The 24,874-nt window shown below is 44.4% G+C and overlaps 1 protein-coding gene across 2 annotated transcripts in view; it reads left to right on the top strand.

Annotated features, from left to right (window-relative positions):
* The window catches only part of LOC121328257 (semaphorin-3A-like), a 41,081-nt gene that overhangs the window by 2,013 nt on the left and 14,194 nt on the right, over positions 1-24,874 (top strand). For both annotated transcript variants that reach the window (XM_041272834.1, XM_041272835.1), the window contains 6 exons: positions 9,730-9,884; positions 15,257-15,319; positions 15,709-15,828; positions 19,709-19,802; positions 22,388-22,507; positions 24,070-24,215. In XM_041272834.1, the coding sequence (XP_041128768.1) occupies positions 9,730-9,884; positions 15,257-15,319; positions 15,709-15,828; positions 19,709-19,802; positions 22,388-22,507; positions 24,070-24,215 (698 nt within the window). The remainder of the gene's footprint in view (positions 1-9,729; positions 9,885-15,256; positions 15,320-15,708; positions 15,829-19,708; positions 19,803-22,387; positions 22,508-24,069; positions 24,216-24,874) is intronic.

Here is a 24,874-nt window from a genome sequence, read left to right as displayed (position 1 = left end):
TCAGCTTCGATTGAAGATCTAAGAATAGCACTAAACCTACCAAGCACATGCTTTACTGGTGAAGATGTAAAAACGGCGTCAGTGATTTGGCACAGATAACGGGAGGTGATTGTTAGCCTGCAGTGGAGCTGCGGTGTGAGGTCTCTCAGGATAGACCTTCAGCCTGTGCCTGGCTGGTGTGCTAATGTTTCATTCTCTCAGAGTTTCTTTAGATTTCATTGTGTATTCATAGATTATGGAGGTTACAAGTAAAAGGGAACAGGTTTTGAAATCAAGCAGCAGTCCTCAGTTTTTATCGTATTGCACATTCCCAGTGATATTTACATCCAAACAATGCACTTATTCAATGAAGTGCTGTAATACAAAACAACTGCACTTAATTAGCGATGTTCTAGTGAAGTAGTTTTTATTGATGCATTTCCCATCTAAATGAATCATTAACAGGTTTTCAGGAAAATGAGAATAAACTTCTCTTTAAAACAGTTTGCAAAAAAGGTGGGTCTCAGTCCTTAGCGGTACGCTCATTAAAACATTCCATAGAGTTTTGTGAACAGTCCTTGGATTCTAATACCTTTGATATTTTTATTTCCAACATTCCGTCTGTGCATTCCATCTTCCCCAGCAGTGTAACAGGGCAGCGGATACATGCTGGGCTAGATCCTCAAAGCTGCCTACTGCAAATCACCATTAGTGAAAATAAAAGCCACCAGTTAAACATCTCACAAGAATGGAAAACAGCTTAATACTTCATTCGAGCCTGGAATTAAGTCTTTAAAAGCTAATGACAGTTGGAAGAAATAGCTTTTTGAATGCGTCCCTCTTACTTGCTTGATGAACACAGCAGTGTTGGATGTGTGGTATTTCTTACTGTGACACTTGAGTCCTGATTTAATCTGCAGTCTGTGCCGGCTGTTAGGACTGCTAGTGTAAACAACAGAACTGTAACATAAACATGTTCATGTCCAAGCTGAGCTGTGAGATTTCAGCGCTCTGCCTGCTGAGAGTGAACCCGCTTTGGGAGTGCGTTCACTGGGCTTTGCTGGTGACAGCTCAGCTTGGGTTGCGATCTGTGCTGTGCATCTGTGAGGCACCGACCATTGGAACCCCCCCTCCACCACCACCACCACCGTTATCAAAATGGAACGGTCCACTGAACTTCAGAGATTGAATTCTTGATGGAAGGTTGCACACTAGGGCGAGAGGGAGGGAGGGAGGGAGCGTGTTTTAATGTTAGTTCATAAATTGAGTTACACTTTAACATGGAAAGGAATGTTGTCCAAGCAATGATTCAGAGAAGTGTTTATCAGCAGGCATCAAATAAACACATTCGTTAACATGTTGATTGCAAAACAAGACAAGCCGTCCTTCCCTCACCTTTACAGTTGAACACCAGTCAGTGGCAGATAACGTCCGCGTCGAGTGTTTTAAAAGCCGGTTGGAAGCGAATTTTCCTCTCGTCCGCGGCGCTGACATTTTTACTGTCATACTGAGGCTGTAAAGCGCCAGTTTTGAACACTTTCATGAATAGATTAATTTAATACCTGCTGATAGATGCTTCTTAAAGGCAATTCCTTCAGCACAGCCCATCTGACCATCTGAAAGCAACGCATTATAATCTGGGCTTTTCAACTCCAGTCCTCGGGGATGATTAACAATGGTCTAAATATTAGAGAGACAGACAGAGAGAGACAAGAGGAGCGTCTGTCTTTTTCATTTCCTTTGGGAGACGCAGCTGTGCCGCACACTACTCTCAGCGTGAGATTTATCCTGCGTCATCATCAAAGCGAGATTCCCAAATACCACCGCTAGGCTGAGACAACACCCCGCCCACTGGCGGAACATAGAGAAACACTGTTCCTGTTCTCTGATAGCCCTATCAGTAAGAAGTTCATGGTGGTGAGGTGCACAGTCTGAAGTTCATGCACACTGCACATTGCTGTGAGCGGTGGTGAGGTGCACAGTCTGAAGTTCATGCACACTGCACATTGCTGTGAGCGGTGGTGAGGTGCACAGTCTGAAGTTCATGCACACTGCACATTGCTGTGAGCGGTGGTGAGGTGCACAGTCTGAAGTTCATGCACACTGCACATTGCTGTGAGCGGTGGTGAGGTGCACAGTCTGAAGTTCATGCACACTGCACATTGCTGTGAGCGGTGGTGAGGTGCACAGTCTGAAGTTCATGCACACTGCACATTGCTGTGAGCGGTGGTGAGGTGCACAGTCTGAAGTTCATGCACACTGCACATTGCTGTGAGCAGTGGTGAGGTGCACAGTAACATTCAAGATTTTTTTTAAAAAAATCAAGTGCTCCAAAAGTTTGCATTGGAGCAAAAGCTATTAAATCATCTAAGAAATGCCTTAAAAAGAAACAGTCAAAATTTACTTATACAGGCTTCTCACATTGCACATTGCAAAGTGTAATACAGCTTAGCGCAAGCATGGTAAAGCAAGCTTGAAGTGGTATGGTCAAGCTCCCGGTCTAGCCACTGAACCAGTAGGGTGACCTCAAGGGAAAGGCCACTTGACCTCCCTGACCCTGTCACACTCCTGCTTTGATAGTGAGCTGGAGCAGAGCAGCGCAGCACTGTGGAAACAACATGCTGCTGCTTAGCAGCTCTGCCATGCAGGATGGAAATAACTTGCACGTGAAGTCACTTAGGAGGCAGTGCTTCACAGTAAGTGCCTGGAAATGAATTGCAATGACAGCTGACCTCAACTACTGCACTAGGCTTTGGTACTCAAAACGAATTCCTGATAAACTCAAATTCTATTCATTTTGAACGCGAAACCTAAAGGAAAAAACTATGAGAAGGTAAAAGATTTAAGAAACTTAAGTCAAGCAGTGAAGCGTTTCAGCCATAGATTCTCGTAGTGCTTGTAGTTTTAATGTAGAATTACGATCAAGCATTTCAAAGTTATGGTTTGTCTACGTAGCTCATTAAAGTTATCCTATAGTTTTGTATGAGAATTCACGATTCTCTGTTGAAATAAATTCACAATGAACAGCCACTGGAAGATAATAACATGTTTGCATGTTCACAGAAAACGGGAAGATTTTGAAGCAAAAAATAGTGTAAGAAATACTTCTAGACATTAGGATATTTTTACCTTAAAAAAACATAAGAGGTGTTCCGGTTTGGAATTAAAACATTTTGCAAGCAGGGAAGCGTCAGTGTGTTTGCTGTTCAGAACAGCTGTCTGAACATTCTAATTGGGAAGGCATGTGATGAACCCTAATTCAGTCTCAGATTAAAAGAAGAGTCTGATTGGGTGGCTTGCTGTCTTCATAGGGATTACACTGTAATACAATCGAATTAATCAAAGCAGGACTGATCAGTTACTGAAACAGAGACACCAGCACCACATGGGTCCCTGGTGGGATTATGAGAATGTGAATTTAACTTGGCCAAGCACTAAAGAAATATAATACTTTGTATGAAAGGCGCTGTTGTGGACAGGGTGTAAGTTGAGAGGACCCAGACTGATGGCCAGTTTCCCAGTCTAAGCCTTGCCTTTTCTGGCCTCTCTCTCGATCCCTGGATCTCTGTGTGTGTTCGCGGGCTTGTCAGCGCCCCTGCGAGGAAATGCTCTGGACGGGGCTATCGGAGACCTCGATCAGAAAATTGAGTGTAATTGGAAACGAGATAAACCCATTTCCAGCGGAAGTGAGTCCCGGCTTCCTAAACAGCTTGGCAAAGGGCCAGGTAGGGGAGAGCACAGCCCCACCACTCACTGCCTTCCACAAGCACTCTATCACGCTCACAGCTCTGAAGATACCAGGATGCCAATGCTATCCTGGAATGGAAAACTTGGGTTCCTGTTTTTTATGTATGAAAACAAATCATTGTAATATAGAGTGCTCAGTTAACTTAACTGCATTTTTCTCCCTACATTTACACCGTCTGATTATGTTCCCTCCAGTCAGGAGGGCTGAAGGTCAACAGGGCCCCTCTGATCCCACTCCCAGCCAAACGAGAGCGGGTGTTGAAAGGCTACCATTCCTGCAGGTGTCGAGATCACCAGGTGCCTGGCCAGCAGGGTCCACTGTAGCACGGCGAGGAGGATTAGACACTGTCGATAATACCTCCCACATGAGCACCAGAGCCAATATAACATTCCCTGTCAACTTTGCACAGCCTTGAAGTGAACCTGCTCTCTCGACTTTATGACTTTACCCTGCACAATGGTTGTGCCTTTACCAGGGAGCCAGCCAGCCCTTGTTCCAAGCTATCTGTCCAATCTGGAAAACCCTACACTCCCAAGACCCAGCTAAGGTCGTCTCCTTATTTTGGAGACTTTGCTTGAACGAACACGTTCGGATAAGCTACTGACCAAATAAGCCTTTAATTTAAGACCATTGAAAAGCAGAGTGCCAAAAAAAACCAAACGTTTCCAAACCTATCCTGTTACAAATCTAAAGGTAACTACACAGTGCATTACTGAGCCACTCCTTAACATCTCTACAGGAGAAGAGAGGCAGGGCTATCAGCCTCGTTCAGAACGAGCTTTGTGTTACAAGGTGGGTGATCTGGAGAGCCAAAGCCTCAGAAGTCCTGCAGAGTTCTTATTAAGTTCTGTTGTTGCTAGTCTGAGATCAGAGGCGGGCTGGGTGGCGCTTCCCTGAGTGACTGGAGCCGAGTTAATGAAAGTCGTGCTGGTGAAGCAGCGAGGGGGGGGGGGGACAGCGTCAGTGAAAGGTAATTAAAGCCGTTTAGAGCTGCAGGGGGGGCTGCCTCTGTGGAGGGGTCCCACACTGAGAAAGTCGTTATGAAGAGTTTTGTAAGCTCTTTCTAACTCTGCAGGCTGGCAGTTTAATTAACCGCTGTGTGTACTGCTGTGCCCGGTACTGGAAAAACACAGGGGCTGAACTGCACTGCAGGCAACACAGGCTCTAACACTTCAGACTTACAGGGATTCAATCTATGAATTTAAGGGCTTCCTCACGCCAGCCATTAGGTGAAACAGCCGGTAGCAGCAGTAAATGACACAATGACACAATTCAAAGCCAGTCGCTGAGTCTCTTCAGCATTAAGGGTGGCTGTCAATCACCCTGTTGAGAATGCCTCTATGCAGATGAGGCAGTCGGAATTCTAGAACTCTCTCAGTCCTTTGTTGCTGATGGGCATTCGAGGATGGTGTTAACGTAACATGAAATGCATAAAAACTACTGATGATAGTGCAGCTGCTGGGATTTTAATGTGTGGTCACGAACTTCACAGTAATCCCTCCACCCCCCCCAGGTGTAAGTCATACTATTAGCACAATCTATAAACTGTTAGTTTGAATGGGGCCACACACCTCCAGATGAATGTGGGGTTCAGCATTTCTCTGCAGGGTGTTGGGACCCTACTGCCCCTCTATAAAATCAGCTCAGACAGATGCTGGCAATTATTATAGATGATTGTTTTAGTTTAGAGCGAGTTCTCTGGAAGTGCTTTTTGGAAAAGTATTTTCCCTTTATACTCCTGCAGCCTGCAAATGATTTATTTTCTGTAAGGCAGTGAAAACCCATTTTGTGACACGACCACATTTGTGGCCCCTGGACCTTGCAGTGGGTTAAGCATCACATTTTAACGTGCATGAACGGGAGTGCCTTGAACTTGTCTTTATAGGCAAGCACACAGGAAAAAACAAACAACCACACAGCAGCTTTGTAACGAACATTTCCAGCAGGATTTGTGCTGTTTAATACTGACTGGCACAAGGAAACCGCTGTGATCCAGCTTCGGGATTCTTGCCAGTCTGGCACTCCAGGTAGACTGAGGACTGTTTCATAGAGTATTTAGAAACATCCTCTGAGATCAAACAGCTCTTTGAAAAGTGAAAATAAACTTCCAACCCTCTCTCTTGGTGTCGTTTAAGGAGGAACGCAGCCCTTGAAATATCTACTCCTATGTGGTTGTGAAAACCAGCATTTCCAGGGAAGCATTTGGACGATTAATTGAACATAAATGTTTACTCCTCTGAAATGCAGCGCTGGTTTGCAAACAAACACACAGACCAAGCTCCCTGTGGCTGTAAAAGGGAAGAGAAGAGGGCTAGTAATGGATTTCAATGGACTGTCTGAGCAGATCAGAGCAGAGTGGCTACAGAAACGGAATGAAGTACTGTTAGTGCAGATAGCTGTTTGTTAGCTGGCCACAACATGGTTACATGCAAAGCTTTAGCAGGGTTTGAATGGCCAGGTTATGGGTGTGCTCATAGACACGATGGAACATGCGCTAGTCTGCAGTTAGCTCAATGCAGTAGTTATTTTAATGCCCCCTGGTAGCTCCAGAGCTCCGGCCCGGGGTTAAAGGTGGCTGGCCCTGTCTTTGATCTGGCTGCAGGGAGGTTTCCGCGAGGGCAGCTCATTAGGTCCAGAGGTTGTGTGCCGGGGAGTAAACAGGAAAGTCGATATCCGCTGCAGTCTGTCCCGGCCAGGCTGGTTAACCCGTTACTCCTTAATGATGTCATTTGACGTCTCCGGGTGGCATTCCGAAAGCAAGCAGGACAAGACAAGCTATTGTAGCAGCCCACGAGAGCAAATCCCCCTTCCAGCAAGAGATTCACTTCCAATCAGCTTTTAAATAGTGCAGAAGTGAATTGCCATTGAGTCATACTTGGTTGTAAAAGTGAGGGAAGGGCAGCTTTTCTTGTTTTGAAATGAACACATTAATGCATGGATTTATTTGAATGCCGGCCGACAAATACTTCTTAAAGATGCTTGGAAAATACAAGTCTTGCTTTACCCCTATTTACAGCAGTGCTTAAAGATATCCATGATATGAAAGGGAAGGGTTTCTTCTCAAACATCAGTTATAATTTTAATCAAGAAAGGTACAGTACGTGAGCCTAACCTTTATAAATTATTAGCTAATAAATGCTGTGTAACATTTCGTTTCATTCTACATGTGTATTATTAGCATGGCTATCACTGCTGTCTTTGTCCCTGGAGATAGGCATGACGTAGATCTGCACATGCCCTTGTATTAATTTAATTGGCCCTGCGATGCTTATATCTTGATCAGGAGCCAGCCAGATGCTGCAGTGCTTCAACCCGCTGCCTTGCTAAAATATTTCACTCTGCAATCAAGACTTCAGGCCATGCTTGAGGCTGCCTTCAGCTTACAGGTCCATGGCAAAAAAAATCAAACACAAAACCATTTAGTGGTAATCATGTCTGAAAAGAGTCCTCCCTTTGTGGTGTAACGTATGCTTCCTTCCACTCCTGTCATTCCGGTGTCTCTCAGCATGTTGGAAACCCAACACCACAGCCATCCTGCCAGGTCTCACAAAGCTACATTTGTGCTTTTGTAGCGGAATGTTGGCCTTTGCTGATTTATACACAGATTCCCCCCAATTAGTTGTCAAGCATGCATGAGTTCACAGCGCTTACCGGTATTCAAACTCAAGCACCGTGCTGCATCCTGTGTTGTGCTTGATGCTGCTGCTGCTAGCACTGGAGTTAATGGAACACAGAATTCCATTCAGAATGTATGGAATGTTCAATCAATGTTCTGACTCAGGGAGGGACTGAGTGGCAGCACTGGGCTCTGTGATACCCAGTGTTTTACAGCTTGGATAGTCAAGGCAATCCATCAGGGGGTGGGGTTTGGAGAATAAAGCAAGTCCTGAATCCAGGGTCCTGGCTGCTGTTGATCACTGGGATCCCCTTGTCTTAATGTAAGAACTCTCCTGGCAGGGGGCTGCATGAATGAGCCGATAAAGCCTCGTTACAACAAGCCAGCAGTGAATGGAACTCCAATATCCTGTCGGTGTGTGTCTGGGCAGGACCCTGGACCTCCTGCTCCATGTCACAGCTACCCTGCATGGGGTGCAGTGTCCCTGTGCTCTCAAGAGTCTCTTTCAGTTTTATTAAAGTGTGGGTGTAGCTGGGTGTGCCCCAAAAACAAGCAGCAGAGTCTTCAGGCTCGGGGGAGTTTGCAGTCTAGACACTGGAAAATCTTGCATTCATAGGAAAACATATATATATATATATATATATATATATATATATATATATATATATATATATTATATATATATATATAAAAACCACCATGATAATGTTTTCCTGCAATATTTGCCTTGTTGTTCAAACTTGATATTCCTTTTGTAGCCATCAAGGGGGTCCTGGTCTTCCAGACAATCAAGGTTATTAACAGGATCAGAAAGTTATCCTCCTATCTTCTGAAACAAAATAGCTCCTTGTGATTTCCTTCCCATGCAAAATCTTTGTTTTGTTTTGACCTAGTGCTAGGGGGACGCTGCGGGACCCTGGTCAATCCTGGTACCCCAGTGTCAGCGTGTGGAGGGGAGTGAGGGGTTCTGCAGAGTGTCTGGCCAGCGTTTCCTCACAGCTCTGTTTATTGGGGTAGTTTGTGTCTCTGAATGGTTCCAGCTGTTTCATACTTCATTTTCCCAGTTCCCATGTATTAGGGAGCATTGACCCTGACTGTCACTGAGGGAGCCGGAGCTGGGGAGGGTCCTGCCACCTACTTACGTCGCTGTCGGAGCTGCGTCAGCCATCGAGCTGCAGGGATCCTTATCATGATGTCATTGCTTTCCCTTATAGAAGTCTGCTGTAGTAAAAGCACAGCGCGGTGTAATAAAGCCAAGTGAAAGCCTTGGAAACGTATTTGCACAGTGTTCGCCCTTATCAGACAGCTGTTTATATCACAGAACCTGTTATAACACAGCATGGTGGTGGCGCCATTTGACCCTTAATGCCATTCGACTTGCACTTTCATTCTGGTTATAATGCAGAACACAAATAGCCCGATCTTGTGACTATGCAGTGGCATGGAATTGGAGTGGTGTATTTTATACAAACTGGTGCGAGCCTCACGCTGGACCAATAGCTTTGAGACGGGCCAGCTTTCTCTTCGCTCTGTCTCCACCAAGCAGTTAAAGAAGCCTGCCTCCAGAGAGGGCTCTGCCGCCAGACCCCATTACAGGTGCTTGCACTGTTCCCAAGCCTCTCGTTAATGAGAATGAGCCAATAAAAATCAGATTGGGGAATAATTGCAAGCAGGCTGCAGATTTGTCATTGAGAATGTGTCTGCCTTGTCACATGTACCCAGAGGGGCCTTGTCAATTCTCGTTTGAATCCAGTGTTCGTTACGTGACACCTGTTCCAGTCATAATTAGGAGACATCAGTCTGCAGCGCTGTCAAAGTGGAAAAAGCAATACATCATCTTGGGTGTGTCGAATCCTGTTCTGGAATCCATTCTCGATGAGCACACTGCTCTGACCATTGCCCTCCGCACCCGCCCTCTCTCTCTCCCTGCAAGGCCAGCGAGTTCATTCAGGTCCCGGGTGACAGTGATTAATGGTGGGGTGCTCATTCCAGGGTAAATGAGCCCATAGGCAAAGCTTTTATGCTATCCAGAAAGGTCCTATATTTGTAACATCATTTCCTGCACTAATTTTGTTGCATCCCAGCATGGGTGTAGACAAATCACAGTGGACTGTAGAATGCACAAGGAAATGTGCTTAAAATGTACTGGTGGGGTTTCTTCTTGATTCAGCAAGACCGGTCCCTGGGGTCGCCATCTCTTGATTGCATTTTGTAAACTTCAGTAAACTTTCTTTCTGCCAGGGCTATCTAATCTTGGTCATTTTACAGAAATAAGGCGCTGTGAAAATGATTGTGGTATCCTATAGAAATGTGTTTTTCTGAACCAGTAGGTTCTCTGAATCCCCCCGCCCCCTCGCTCAGTGTCTGTGGTGGTGTGTCTCTGCAGAGCTGGTGCGCAATGGCAGGATGGTGCCTCTGCCCTTCAGTGCTGGGGATTTGCACTCCATCATCGTTGACGAAGACAGCAGGAAGCTGTACGCTGCCACCAAGGACCACCTGGTGTCCACGAATCTGGACAACATCAGCCACGGGATTAAGAAGGTAGGCACAGCCTGTATTATTCTGAAATTTTTTTGTTTGGTTTCATGCTACAGACTAATAATAAAAGGTGTGTTCAGTGTACAGCAGGGGTGTGCAAAAACTCGGACTTGCCTTTCAGAGGTATTTTGTTATCAGCAGATATTCAGTAAATCCTTTCATTAACGTGTTGATTTCAAAACATGAAAAGCTGCCCTTCCCTCACTTTTACAACTGAGTACTAATCAACGATGACAGATTGGAAGAATATTTTCCTCTCATCCAGGGTGCCATGCTGGCGTACCAAAGCCGGAAACTGACTATGAAAAGAAACTTTGAGCTACTAGGGCTAAGATGTGATTTTAAACTAATTTCATCTGCGACTCAAAGTCTGATTTGAACCCGGGTTTGTGCAGGAAGCCACTGCGTCACCAGGAGCTGCACACTGGCTGATAATTCAGACTGTGGCTCTGCTGAGCATCTGGTGTTGCTGTTATTTGGGAAGTCGCTAAACAGCTGTGCCCTGGGACAGCCGGCCTCAGCGCGGGACCCTTCTACTGGGAGATCACAGATAACCTCTCCCACCCAGCGCTGGGGAGCGCTAATTGGGCCCAAATCACTCTTAATTTGTTGGGTAATAGAGCCGGCTGCTTCTCTCCCAGCGGTGCTGCTTCTCTCCCAGCGGTGCTGCTTGGAGTTTTGGGGGGGTGGGGGGTATTTTATATATTGTAGTAATTAGTTAAGATGTTGATAAAGACCTCATCGATATCCTGTACTTGACTTGATCTGACAGTGCCCTATTATATTTCTTGATCTGACAGTGCCCTATTATATTTCTTGATCTGACAGTGCCCTATTATATTTCTTTCTTGATCTGACAGTGCCCTATTATATTTCTTGATCTGACAGTGCCCTATTATATTTCTTGATCTGACAGTGCCCTATTATATTTCTTGATCTGACAGTGCCCTATTATATTTCTTGATCTGACAGTGCCCTATTATATTTCTTGATCTGACAGTGCCCTATTATATTTCTTGATCTGACAGTGCCCTATTATATTTCTTGATCTGACAGTGCCCTATTATATTTCTTGATCTGACAGTGCCCTATTATATTTCTTGATCTGACAGTGCCCTATTATATTTCTTGATCTGACAGTGCCCTATTATATTTCTTGATCTGACAGTGCCCTATTATATTTCTTGATCTGACAGTGCCCTATTATATTTCTTGATCTGACAGTGCCCTATTATATTTCTTGATCTGACAGTGCCCTATTATATTTCTTGATCTGACAGTGCCCTATTATATTTCTTGATCTGACAGTGCCCTATTATATTTCTTGATCTGACAGTGCCCTATTATATTTCTTGATCTGACAGTGCCCTATTATATTTCTTGATCTGACAGTGCCCTATTATATTTCTATATGTTTAAAATATGCCTATGTAGTGCTTTTGTTTTTAATGTATATCACAGTACATTCTCTGGCTCTTTGGGTCCCCCTCCACCACGTACCTTTAATTACTCCAGCCTCCCTTTCCACAGTCTTTAATTACTGCAGCCTTCAATTTCCCTGCTTGCAAGTATTACAGCCTTCCGTCGCAAGTCTGTCATTACCACTCTGTTTGTTTTTAGTTTTGCTTTTTAATGCAGTATAATGTTCTCGACCATAACAGGCGGTTTGCCGTGTTTTAACAGTGGCTGGGTTTGGGGTGGCTAGAACTCTCTCCAGTGATTTCTTTTGTTCTGACTGGTTATAATGTACAACTTGCTCTCATGCAACTTTCTTTTATGCAGATCTTGCATGTGTATATATATATATCCCAGCACACCCGGATCCAGCTCGATTATTTCTATGCTTTCAGAATTCGAGAGAGAATAGCATTACCAAAGTTCTTTCCAGTCCGTTTATTATAGAGAACGCATCCTAACTGCATTCAAACTCAATGATCCTCAGTGCGAATGCTGAAGTGGCCCTACAATGACAAGGCAATTGGAAGGCAATTCCTCACGAATGAAGTTATACAATTCAAAAAGTAACTCCTTTATTGAGTATACATGAGAACAAGACAAACATTTATTTTTTTACTTAAGTTTAGACACAACCTCAGACTGGGAGCTAGGAGTCCCGTGAGGTCCAGTGTGATTTCTGACGGTGCTAAGATAAGGCATGATCTTGACGTTTTCTTGCGAACAGTGAGTTCAGATCAATCATGTGAGTGTGTGTGTGTGTGTGTGTGTGTGTGTGTGTGTGTGTGTGTGTGTGTGTGTGCGTGTGTGCGTGTGTGTGTGTGTGTGTGTGTGTGTGTGTGTGTGTGTGTGTGTGTGTGTGTGTGTGTGTGTGTGTGTGTGTGTGTGTGTGTGTGTGTGTGTGTGTGTGTGTGTGTGTGTGTGTGTGTGTGTGTGTGTGTGTGTGTGTGTGTGTGTGTGTGTGTGTGTGTGTGTGTGTGTGTGTGTGTGTGTGTGTGTGTGTGTGTGTGTGTGTGTGTGTGTGTGTGTGTGTGTGTGTGTGTGTGTGTGTGTGTGTGTGTGTGTGTGTGTGTGTGTGTGTGTGTGTGTGTGTGTGTGTGTGTGTGTGTGTGTGTGTGTGTGTGTGTGTGTGTGTGTGTGTGTGTGTGTGTGTGTGTGTGTGTGTGTGTGTGTGTGTGTGTGTGTGTGTGTGTGTGTGTGTGTGTGTGTGTGTGTGTGTGTGTGTGTGTGTGTGTGTGTGTGTGTGTGTGTGTGTGTGTGTGTGTGTGTGTGTGTGTGTGTGTGTGTGTGTGTGTGTGTGTGTGTGTGTGTGTGTGTGTGTGTGTGTGTGTGCGTGTGTGCGTGTGTGTGTGTGTGTGTGTGTGTGTGTGTGTGTGTGTGTGCGTGTGTGTGTGTCTGTGTGCGTGTGTGCGTGTGTGTGCTCTGTATCACTGCTCCAGCACGCCTGGTCATGGAATGTTAACTTTAATAACCGATACCTCGTCTGAATTGAATCTAAGATTTAGTCATGGAGCGTTCCAGCTTTCTGCCTTCTTTATTTTTACCAAGCTCTCTATTTCCCCTATTTTAACATTGTCTCGTAAAACAGACTGCTACCCCCCTGTAAATACACAGCAAGCGTGCCTGCCGGCAGACTAGTGCTCTCGACCCCCTGGCCTCTCCAATGAGGTGTGCTGCAGGTTTCAGGAACCAGGCTGTTTAAAACATGCTTCCCGAGCTGGATCTGGGTGTGCCGGGATTTCTTCTACAGTTTTGTTCCGGAAGTCATTTTCAGGTCTGCCTGTTTTTAGATGAGTTGCGGAATTAGGATTTCAGTTTGGCTAGGGTTAGGGTTTCAGTAGCTCTACATAAACACTGGCACTAGTCTGTCTTTTAATGGCTAACACATTGATTTATTGAATGGCTGTTACACTGGGGTGGGTGTATAATGCTCCTCTCTGGACCAGAGGGCACTTGAAGTCGAGTAAATGTTCAGAACAGATGGTAGGGAGCATTTTGCATTGTATGAAGTAGTTTAACAGATGGACCAGAAACATAAAAAAAACCTATTAGATTGGGCCTGTGCTAATTGTGTGCCAGGGAGGGCCGAGCATCAGTATAATATTGTCATATGAATGCAGGACTAAATAGCTGAGCTCAGTCTCAGCTTGCTTTTTGAAACATTGCCATTTTCTTATGCAACTGACAGTAAACCTTAATGATCGTCTAATAAAACTTTGTGTGGATCGATTAACTGCACCGTTAATAACAATAGATTATCACAGCAATAGATTATGGCTCCTGCAGCTCACACATGACCTGTTTTATTGGCAGTGCATGCGGGCACTCGCTATTCCTGTTATAGTAAGGGTCAGTTAAACTGGCAATTGCATAGCAATTAAATAGCTATTTGTGCCATGCAAAATATGGGTTACACATAACTAAAGTGGGGCAGAAACTGAGTTAATACACCCATATAAAATATAGTGCAGTTAAAATGATATACTACAGGAAATACTATAGGAAGCCATAGTGCTTGTGGATGGTACTATTATCGTTATATGGGTTTTCCTTAAAGGGCATGGGTGCAGAAAGACAGGCCAGGATTTTCAGCGATGGGTCAGCTGAGAGAATTCGAATACTGAGTTTATATTTTTAAAAAGCCCAAACCCTAATCTTAATTAAGGTTAGGGTTAGGGTTTGTTCGAAAGACTAGTACTGTTTCACATCTGCCCCTTAAAGATCCTTTCAGAAGCCAGGATGGATAGCACACTACCGGTAGCCTAACTTTCCCAGTTGCTCAGGGAATGGGCTGTGGAGTGCAGCCAGGCCTCCAGACCTCTGTTCTTCCAAAATATTCCAGTCTTCTTCCTGCTGGAATGTTTTTGCAGGGTGACGTTCAAAGGCAGCAATACACTAACTAACAATTACAGAGGCATTTAAAGAGACAACACTTGGAACGGGCTGCGCAGGGCAGGCAGCTGAACAAACATATTGCATCTTCAGAGGAAGACCAGTCAGAGGCAATTCAATTACAGAGCTGTCTGAGAGGAGAAACCCAGCACCCTGCTATCCTGCTCTGGTAGCTGACTTGTCCCCCTAATACATTGACAAAGGATTAGTCTGTACCTCCCTCTGCTATGATAACAAGCTCTCTGTGTTATCCCTCTCTGCTTGGGCTCTTCTTCCTCTGCACTGGGTGGCTGTAGTTATCATTCCTAGCCGAGTTCAGCTGTGGTGATGGCATTCCTCTGTGTGCCTGCCCAGCCCTCGTTCTGTGTGGAATCCCCCCCACTGTCTCCACTGTGTGAGGTATTCAGCCACTGTTCTTCCAAAACCTATTCTATTTTAACCAGTTAAACAGATGGTGGATTGGAACACCGCCTCCCTTGAGCTCGCTGCAATCCTGCTGACATTTTCCACCCCCTGTTGATTTGTTTATTGATTACTTGGGGTGTAGCAATTCATCATCGTGACACTTTTATTTCATGATACATCGAATGGTAATGGAGGCGTGCATCATTCTTATCTGGTTACAAGAACTAAAGCAGAGCAGTATGGCTCACTGTAGCAACCCAAGAGGTTCTTGAGTGAAGAATAGGTGTGTTTAATAACTGGAGGAGGGCGGGGGAGTCTCTGGCTTGATGAAGAGGGCCAGAAGTCAAGAGGTTAACACCCCTTTAATGGATTATTTAGACGATTCACATGGTGTGCCTCTCAAATACAGAGCTGGCTCTTTAGCCGAATGGTAAGATGTTCCTTTTTGAACCGTATGGTTTGTGGTTCGCGTCCATTCAGTTCAGTGGGCTGAGGTGCCAATTCACGGCTCTTATGCTGAAGCCAGTATTATTAACTCATCAGCCGCTAGGAGGAGATTCATTGCACAAACATTTAATCTGACTGATAACCGGGTGCATTAATCAACCTTCCTATGTCCACAGCTCTACTGGCCAGCAACTTCTGACCGCATTGAGGAGTGTAAGATGGCAGGGAAAGATCCAGAGGTTTGTGCATCTTTTCATTCATCATCTGTTTTCTGAGGGCATTTACTCTACATTTAAAGAATCACAGATGACCCGGAAGACACGTACTGATCGTTCTACACGCTTGAAGTCGTCAGAAGCAACAGGTGACTGAGGCATCTAATATTAACATCACTTTTTTCAGGAATTATTTTTTGGAGATTCTGTTCAGTTAAATGATGCTTTGAAATATAAGTATAAACTAATACACCTGCTCTGAAACAGCTGAAAACAGGTTTTATGATCAAAATGGGGTTTTAAAAAATCTTTAAAACGACCCTTAAAGCTTTGTGAACAGGGATCTCAAACACAAACCCTGAATTATATATATGCCAATATATATATATGTATTGTTGGTTTTGCTTCGACAGCTGGACTGTGCCAATTTCCTGCGGGTCCTTCACCTCTATAACCAGACCCACCTGTATGTGTGTGGGACGGGAGCCTTCCACCCGCGCTGTGCCTACATCCACACTGCCCTCTTCGACCGGGTAAGCACCGCCATCCATAGCCACACCACCTCCCTCTGCCACTGCATGGCAAACCTCTGCCGTTTTGCACAGCCCAAGTGACCAGACTGCCATAGACACATAGAGCAACCCCACCCCTGCCAGCTAGATTAGTGCACAGAACACATAGGAATGTCCCTGCAATAGAACTGTAAAGACGATTGTTACCGTTGCTAACTCAGATCAGTCACCAGTCTGGACCATGCGCTCCTTGAAAAGGTCCTGTATTATTGGGCTGGGTGCTAGGAGGCCTCTCAAACCAGCCACAATGAGATTCCTGTCTTCCTATACTTTCTTATTTATTTATTTATTTATTTACCATGCCACAAGGAAACAGTTTTCTAGATTCAGTCTTGAGATCAAGGGCAGTACAACCCAGACTGTTGTGTGTCGAAGGAGCCGCACGACGCACTGTACTGGTGTATGTTTTTAATCCAGTTCCTTAACCAAGCTCTGCATTACAGAAGAGCACAGATGTTGGAATTCTACGCTCACACTTTGAAGTTAAATATCCTGCTACAGGGGGCTGTCTAAGCCATGGCGCTGAGGCCTGCATGGATCTTTCTTACTGCTTTCTTCAGATCTGCGCCTTGTTAGGATGCTGAGAATAGAGAAAGACATGTTGATTAAATAATCAAAGCGAATCATTCTCAGATTTTAACCACATTTTCTCAGCGTTTATTCTTCTGTTATTATTATCCTTGATGTTTGACAGAGACACGTCTTTAAGAATCCCCAGCCCTGGATTGAAAGCTCTGATCCTGTGCCTTGAAAAGCCTTTTTAAAACGGGCCACTTGTGTTCTCGTTCCAGCTCATCATTTTTATGAATTGCTTGTAATATGCTATTGTGAGGACAAGAGGCACAGAGCATTCTGAGGACTGATGTATGCCGTGGTCAGGGATGAACACAACACACTGAATACATCTGCGGTAATCCCACTTCAGGCTGTGGGACAGACTCAATGGAAGGAAATATTTTTCTTTTCATTTCTGTATTTTTTTTTTTATTTTGGTCAGAACATTTTCATTCAGAATTTCATCTAGAAACAATTTAAACCAGCGTCGAAGACAACGGCAGCCTCCTCCTTAATATCATGATATGGAATCGAACCCTGGTCTTCTGGTACACAGTCCAGCGTGCTGAGATGAAAGAATCAACCCTACTGTAGTTCATCCCATTCTGTTGTGTGGTTTGAATGAATGCAGGACAGATTCCCCATCAGAATTGAATATGAATTGTTATACAAACGACAGTGAGGTGTAGGGTTTACTTACTGTTTCATATTTAAAGCTAGTACTACACAAACTATAATAATGTATATCATATACTGTATGGTATATTTGTTGTCATATACAGTATAAAGTATAAGAGTTAGCGACAAATAAAAACTGGAGTCTGCACCATAGGCTTGCAACAGTTTAATCCGCTTTCCTTTTTAATCGCTTTGCTGTTTTATTTAACTCTCTGGCACTGTTTCACTCGGGCTGAATGTCCTCAGCCACTACAGACTGAGCGGTGATGTCACGGCGTCCTGTTTAACACTGTGCATGCGTCATCAGCAGCCTATCAGAGACCGGCACGGCCGCTCTTCTGCAGCTGCTGTAACCTTGGTGGACTGACCTTGAAGTTTAGTAACACCCCATCGAAAAATAAATAAATAAATAAAATCACCTTGGAAATGGAAAACTAAATAAAGCTAAATCTCTGACAGAGGCAACACTTTTTAAAATGTTATTATCCACGCTGACTGCACACTGTATCTCTAAAAAACAAAGTGCAATCTTCAGCTCAGGCGCAGTGTGAGTAGACACAGTGAGGTGTTCTCTTCATCTCCCTCTGGAACTGCAAACGCTAAATTACATCCTCTGCGTGATCTTCATTCATTCTGGAGTCTGGTAGTATATTCACAGGGGGGGCTTTATGCTTCTTGGCATTGTCAGCATGTGGGGAGTGGTTGCACAAGAACGACGTCAATAACAGGACATGCACAATAACGCCCCCCGTGGGTGCCTTTTATTATCACAGGCAAGCAAAAATAAACATGCCTGAACAGAACCAGCGACGGTGAAGCTGAAAATAGAAATAAAAAACAAACAAGTCCCGAACACTTTCACACTCTCCAAAATAAAGTGTCTTTCACACAGCTGGGACAACAGGGTCAGCAGCACGGCACAGGGGTCCTCAGCTAGCAGCTTCTCTACAGAGTGTGTATCTCTGCGCTGATCCTTCACGTCTCTCCTCGTAGTCTGAAACGATGTAAGCACAAAGCTGGCTGCAAAAACACAGGCAACACAGTGTGGCCCAGCACGCGAGCGCGACCGCCCCAAAAGTACTCCCCTATATACAGCCAGGCTCCTCCTCACAATCAGAACTGCCAATCAGTGTACCCGGAACCAAAATCTAACCAATCGGTGCACACTGCAGAGCTGACCACGAGGAGCGCACCGGACAGTGCAACAGCTTCAGGTCCTACCTGCACTCGAGCGCAGCGCCCTCACAGGTCGGGAGGGAGATTTACAGCTCAGATTCATTCTCTCCCTGTCACAGCATTTATAAAAATGATCTAAGCACGAAAACACATTAGCCTGCTCTCTCTGCCTGCTCTGAAACTGCCTCGCCCCTAGCCTTGGCTCACTGTGCACCTTCACGTGCCAATAAATAAACTCATAGACCTTGAATCCATCTTCTCTCTGCCGTGTGAAGAACAAGAACAAGGGGGTTTTCTGTGCATGTTCTGAAGTGTCCAGAAATCTGGAATAAACTCAAACCCGTCTGTGTTTAATAATTATCTTTCAGTGCTTGAGATTTCAGTGAGTACCCTCTCCAGGGGTCAGATACATACCGCTGGCTTCAATAACCGGCTCACAAATTCTGAACTTCACATCGCAAAGCCTTTCTGTTTAGAAAACAAACAAACAAACAAACAAACAAACAAACAAACAAACACCTCCTTAACTCTATTCATTTGAAGACACAAAACACAGGCAGGCCAGCTCGCTGCACCTTGTTATCAGAGCTTAGAGACACATTTAGATCATGATTATTTTTGTATATTTCGTTTTATCCATGAGCTAGTTTCATAGGTCTGGTCTTGAACAGACTGTAATAGGCCTCTTGCTTGCCAATACAGTTTGAATGACCTGTTAGCCACAGTTGTCCATGCGTAGTCCAGTGGGCATGGTTTCTATGCAGGGTTTCTGTCAAGGCTGTCTCTTCAGGAGCACCCTGGAGTCTGTCTGGATGGGGCCCGTTGGTCCAGGCTATAATCATTGAGAGCCTTCTGCTTTATCAGGTCTAGTGGACATGACATGTCGCACAATCACATGCAAACTTTGCAGACTAGGAGATCTTGTCATCTACTGGACACTACATTCCCTAGTTTTGCACAGCCAGTGTAGGTACTGTAACCCCAAATCCCCAGTCAGAACTAGACACCTGTCACAATCACAGATTGTCAGTAACTTTAAACATGAAATGACTTGTTCTGTTTTCTCTGGAGTGGCTGACCTGCCATGTGTCATGGAAAGAAAATGTGGCTGCTTAATCCAGCTGCAGTTACACTGCTCTTGTGATGATGTGATCCAGAAATGATCCTTAGTAATTGCTTTTTGTAGCACCTGTTATTAATAAAGTATTTGAATGGTTGCTAATTACCATATTCATGAGAAACTGTGCAGTTAAGAGCTCCTTTCTATCATTACAATGAAGGGGCAGTGTAATACAGACCCAGTGCATGTTTGCAGTGCTTGATTCAGGGGATACCACCTACAGTATAAAACACATTGATTCATTCTGCTCTGCTCCACCTTGTAGTGACCCTCCTCCTCCCCCTCCCTAATCTCGCCGTGTTCTTCCCCCAGAGTGAGAGGCTGGTCCTGGGCCCAGGGCAGACAGAGTGTGGGAAGGGGAAGTGCCCGTACGACCCGCGACAGAGGACAGCCACCGACATGACCGGTGAGTGGGAGTGAGGGAGCGAGTGAGTGTGTGTGAAGGAGTCTGCTCTCCGATCAGTCAGCTTCTCTTTAGGGAGCAGGTCTGTCAGTGTGAGAGTGCTGGTCCCGGATGAAAGTCTGAAACTCTGTTTGCTTTGGAGGCCTGGCAGAGTGTGGCTGTCTGTTTTACTGCTTCAGTTCAACAGTAGTTGTCTGTCACCATGGCTGCCCTTGCCATCATCACTATTTTTATTATCTTTGGCCAGAAAATATTTTTTTCTAAAGATTACCTCATTGTTTACTATAGAGCGAATACTCTGACTTCCAGCACAGCACAGCAATATATATATATATATATATATATATATATATATATATATATATATATATATATATATATATTACAGCAGTATCCTATTTCAGATGAACAAATGCACGTTTATTGCATTTAACCTGTTAACCCTTTCATGGTCTGACTGTTTCATGGTTGATTGGCTGGCCGTGCTCTCAGTCCTAGAGTAAAGCACGTTTCCAGGGTCTTTCCTGATGGCTGTGGAAGACACAGCATGTTTTTGCTGCAGCACGCTCCTGGTTACGCTGTTCTTTTGGGAAACTTTATTGGAGCACACCTCGGGAGTGTTTTCTGTCTTCCCAATTTCCTAAGCTTTTCTCTGTTTTCTCTGTGGAAGCGTTTGCTCTGTGCTGTGCTGCAGGTGAGGATCGACCACCGGTACAGATCCACACATCAATCACACTGGTTGAAGGGCTCAGCAGCTAGCCTGGAGATCCGTGGAGTTCAACCTCAGCTCAACCCAGATAAGACAGACAAACCTCCCTGGCATTCAACTCTTGAACATTAACTCAATACTTTTCAGTTTTATTGGCTATATATAGAGGGGGTATCTTCCCACTACAGTCAATCCTTTTCGGTAATGCTTTGTTTTGAGTGTCATAAATAAGTATTGAATTGCAGTTTAAGCATTTGCTGAAATCTAGTTAAATGTTAATAAACAGTCAAGAGATATGCCATGCATGTGTGTGTCTATCATTATATTACCATTTGAGACGGTAGTCCTCTGTCAGGCAGTCATCAGGTTTAGAATATTGACTGCATCTCCTTCGAATCCGTCCTGATCATGACTGGCGCCCCCTGTGGTCATATGTGAAAATGACCAGCTTTACAATCCCGTATACAAATCTGTGTTAGTGGATTGACAAATGCCAGTCTCCCAGCAACGACTGCCTTGGCCATGCCTGCTTTCCTTGGATTCTGAGGAATAGGTTCGGAATGCAGTGAATACTGAGTGCAGGCAGGCTCTCCCTATTAGGACATGTTTATCTGCAAAAAGTCTGACGTTGTTGGCTCTTTCTCACCCGTGCTGGCTTCAGAGTAAAGGCATCCCTTTTACTTTTAGGGAAACAGTTTCCCTTTGTGATTGGAGAGGAAACAAGATTGATGGGGCAATTTGTTTCCGAGGAGCTTGGAAGATGAACACAGCGATACGGTTTCATTAGGGAAATGAATTTCAGAAAGCTGAGTATTTGGCTGTGAGCGAGTTCTGTACAATAAACCGACTGGCTGCTCGGAGAAACAGGAATGAGATATTGACGGCCTGACTGTGTGCTTATATACATTAACTGTAACCTCTGCTTGGTTTGACCCTCACTGCAGGGAAATCGGACGGCTTCGAAGAGCTTGCTGCAATATTTTGTTTAAGTTAATCTTTGTTTGACTCTGTGTTTGACAAACCGCTTTCGAAAGTATACTGATGCTGAGAGGAGCCAGTGCAGGGCGGAGAGTCAGTTTATTTTAAGCGCATCTTGGCAGGCCTGGGGGCTTTTGTGTGGTCCAAATTGCATCCAAGTAAAGTGACTTAGAGTTAAGCGAAACATATTTCATGTTTTGTTTTTAGGATCTACCATGTGGTGAAGCACGGTAGAAAAGTATGTTAACATGAGAAAAAAAAGACCTGCGATGAAAGCGTGTGGCACAGCTCAGTAAATGCATGTTCAATGACAAGTGAAGTCTTTCCTTTCACTTTTTTTGTTGGGAAACCAAAAGGAAAGACTAAACAACACGCATACAACAGCTATAACTATAGGGTAAGCCTGTCTCCATTGCACGGGTAAGGATCGACTTTGTCTCTGATTTTATGCACAAGAGTTTCTGTCATCTGTCCAGAATACAATTGCCGTAGGGAAAGCATTGCAAACTGCAAAATTACCCTGTAAATGGACTATAAATTTGCAGAGTAAAAACTCAGTCTCTTCTTCCTGTTATTTCCAAGACCGCTTGGATCGTTTCCCTGATAAAATCTGGCTGTGTTTTATTTCAGGTGCAGCATTGGATTCACATTAAGATTTTACTTGGCAGATATTTGTTCCATCCCATGTTGGAAATAATCCAAGCAGTTTAAGCACAAACACATTATTACGAATGGAACATGCAACAAAGCGTTACCCGTAAATCTAAATCAGCAGTATAAAATCCCACACTCTCTTACGAACCAGCTGAGACAGGCTTTCACCAATAACCAACCCTTCAGCCGATTGAAGCAGGTTTCAGTGGAACGGTGTTTGCTGATGCACGTTGTTTGTTGATTGCAGACGGAGAGCTCTACGCTGGTATTTCCTCGGATTTCATGAGCAGGGACACAGCGTTCTTCCGGAGTCTGGGAGCCCGTCACGTGATCCGCACAGAGCAGTACGATTCCAAGTGGCTGCAGGGTGAGTGCTTTGTTCAACCCAAAAACACACAGCGGTGCTTTAAGAGACGCTTTCTCTCCCTGCGTTACGGCGCTGAGCAATCAAACTTTCAGACAAAGGAGGAGGACACGGAAACATGGCGCTGAGTTAACAAAAGTGCCAGAAACCTGCACACAATTCTAGAAGACCTTCATTTTAAATACATATATACAGTGCTGCACCATCTACACATGATTGAATGCAGTCATGTAACAGGGAAATAATTCAGCAGTAAAATCTGCTATCAGCACTGACAACATTTTCATTTTTTTTTCTTCTGCTGATTATCTCATGGGTAGATAATCGTTTTCTGCATGCTGTAGGTCGGATTCACTCCTGTTGTCTAATTGTGATCAGACCATGACCTACAGCATGGGAAATGATTAGGTGCCAGTGCTAGGGTGCAGCATTTTTAATCAGTAGCCTTGATTCTCTGGAAAAAGCATGCAAAGAACCAACAGATCTTCAGCACAGCACAGCAGAACACAAGCAGTGATGATGCTTCTAAAGCCAATAAGAGGCAAGAAAAGTTTTGGTCAGCATCCCTTTAAGTAACGATGTGTTCCTGCAGGTAAACCTGTACACAAACCGGGGCAAACAGGCACCAAGGGATAGTATTTTAAGAGTAACAGATGTAGCTACAGATCCATCGTTGAGGTTTCAATACAATCTGTGTGCTGTCTCGTGTTGTGCTACTTGTGCACTCCTGCCAGCGCAGCTTTCCCAAGGGATTTATTAAGTAGTTCGGCTTCTGAGTTATTTATGGAATTCCATGCTAATAAAATCCTTAATGAATCCTGCAGGTATGCTGCAAGGAAACTTCAGGAATTCTGCTCCGTTAAGAAAATTCAAAGGAGTTAGAGATCCTGTGTCTGAAGCATTATTGTGCACAAGCTTTCCTGAATGAATCTGAAAGCAACTTCAGACACATTTCCTTTAAATGTCAGTGGCGCTGACGGATTACTCCATTTACTATATACAATTATTATTATTATTATTATTATTATTTAATCAGAATACTGTCCTGCCCATGCAAAAAATCTAATCAAATCCAACGTAACGCTGAGATAGTAAGGAACTATAAAATCCTGGTGTAGACAATTTTCTGCTGTGTTTTAAATAAGTGTATTACTATAGATTTATAATATAGTAGTCAATTGCCTTGTTAACATTTCCATGCATTGTAACTCTCAATGTTTTGGATCAGGAGTTATCAGGCATTCTTAGCTTGATGAGACATTAAACCGTCCTAAATGAATCTGCAGAAATGTAAATGCCTGTCCTTACACAACGGTATAATGTGTCTGCATTGTAAATGGAAGAAGTAACCCCAACAAAATTCTCTTCAATTAATTCATTTCCAGACCTGGGGGCATTGTCATTCTGGGGAGCAACATTTCTGTAAGTGTTGACCCAGGGGTTCCTAGACAGGGAGCCACTGTTTTAGAGGTTACTCCTGGTAAACAATTCCAAGTAGTCTCCTTCCGACTGCTTCAGACGTTGCTGTCATTCATACGCTGTCTCTTGCCCCCCTCCCCCTCCAGACCCCAAGTTCGTGAAGGTGGCGTCCATCTCGGAGAGTGACAACCAGGAGGATGACAAGGTGTACGTGTTCTTCACGGAGCGTGCTCAGGAGGCAGAGAGCGGCGGAGGCAAGGTGGTGTACTCCCGCGTGGCACGCGTCTGCAAGGTACGGATTTATATAGCGCCTTTCACACACACACACACACACACACACACACACACACACACACACACACACACACTGGGGCTGAGGCTAGCTAAGAACACAGACCTCTGTAATTACACCTCAGTCAGTCAAGGAGTTGTGAAAATGACAAAACATTTTTTTGTGTCAACCTTAATCTTTCCTGAAAACTATAAAAAAAAAACAGAAAGTAAGTCACCAATGAATGTCTTCATTCTGTGCTGATTTTATTATTCAGTGAAGACTCTAATCCCCTAAAGGGTGCACACACACACATATGCCGTACACACTTTAGGTTTAGAATTACAAACTATAAAAACCTGCCTTACAAACACATAAAACTAACTATTGATCAAACTGAATTCCAGCTTGTCAAGGCATACAGGATCCAGTTCTGTGGGTCTGCAGTAAATTCTATAATTGTAAGGCCCTTTCCAGACTCGCCTGGCGGAGAGACTCTGTGTCGTTTACACTGTAGCTCCACTCACTCAGATATTTCCACAGTAGCTCCACTAAAGCTAATTGTCGCTGGCTCTGCCCGGAGAGCTGTTCTGTGCTTCCCCCGGCCACAAACACTGGCAGCAGTTATGCCCAATTTAAAGCATTTCAAGAAGGCTCTCTGTAAATCAGAAGAGATTAGC

This window comes from Polyodon spathula, chromosome 16 (genome assembly GCF_017654505.1).
Source record: "Polyodon spathula isolate WHYD16114869_AA chromosome 16, ASM1765450v1, whole genome shotgun sequence".
NCBI lineage: Eukaryota > Metazoa > Chordata > Actinopteri > Acipenseriformes > Polyodontidae > Polyodon > Polyodon spathula.
This window is presented reverse-complemented; position numbering and strand designations above follow the sequence as displayed.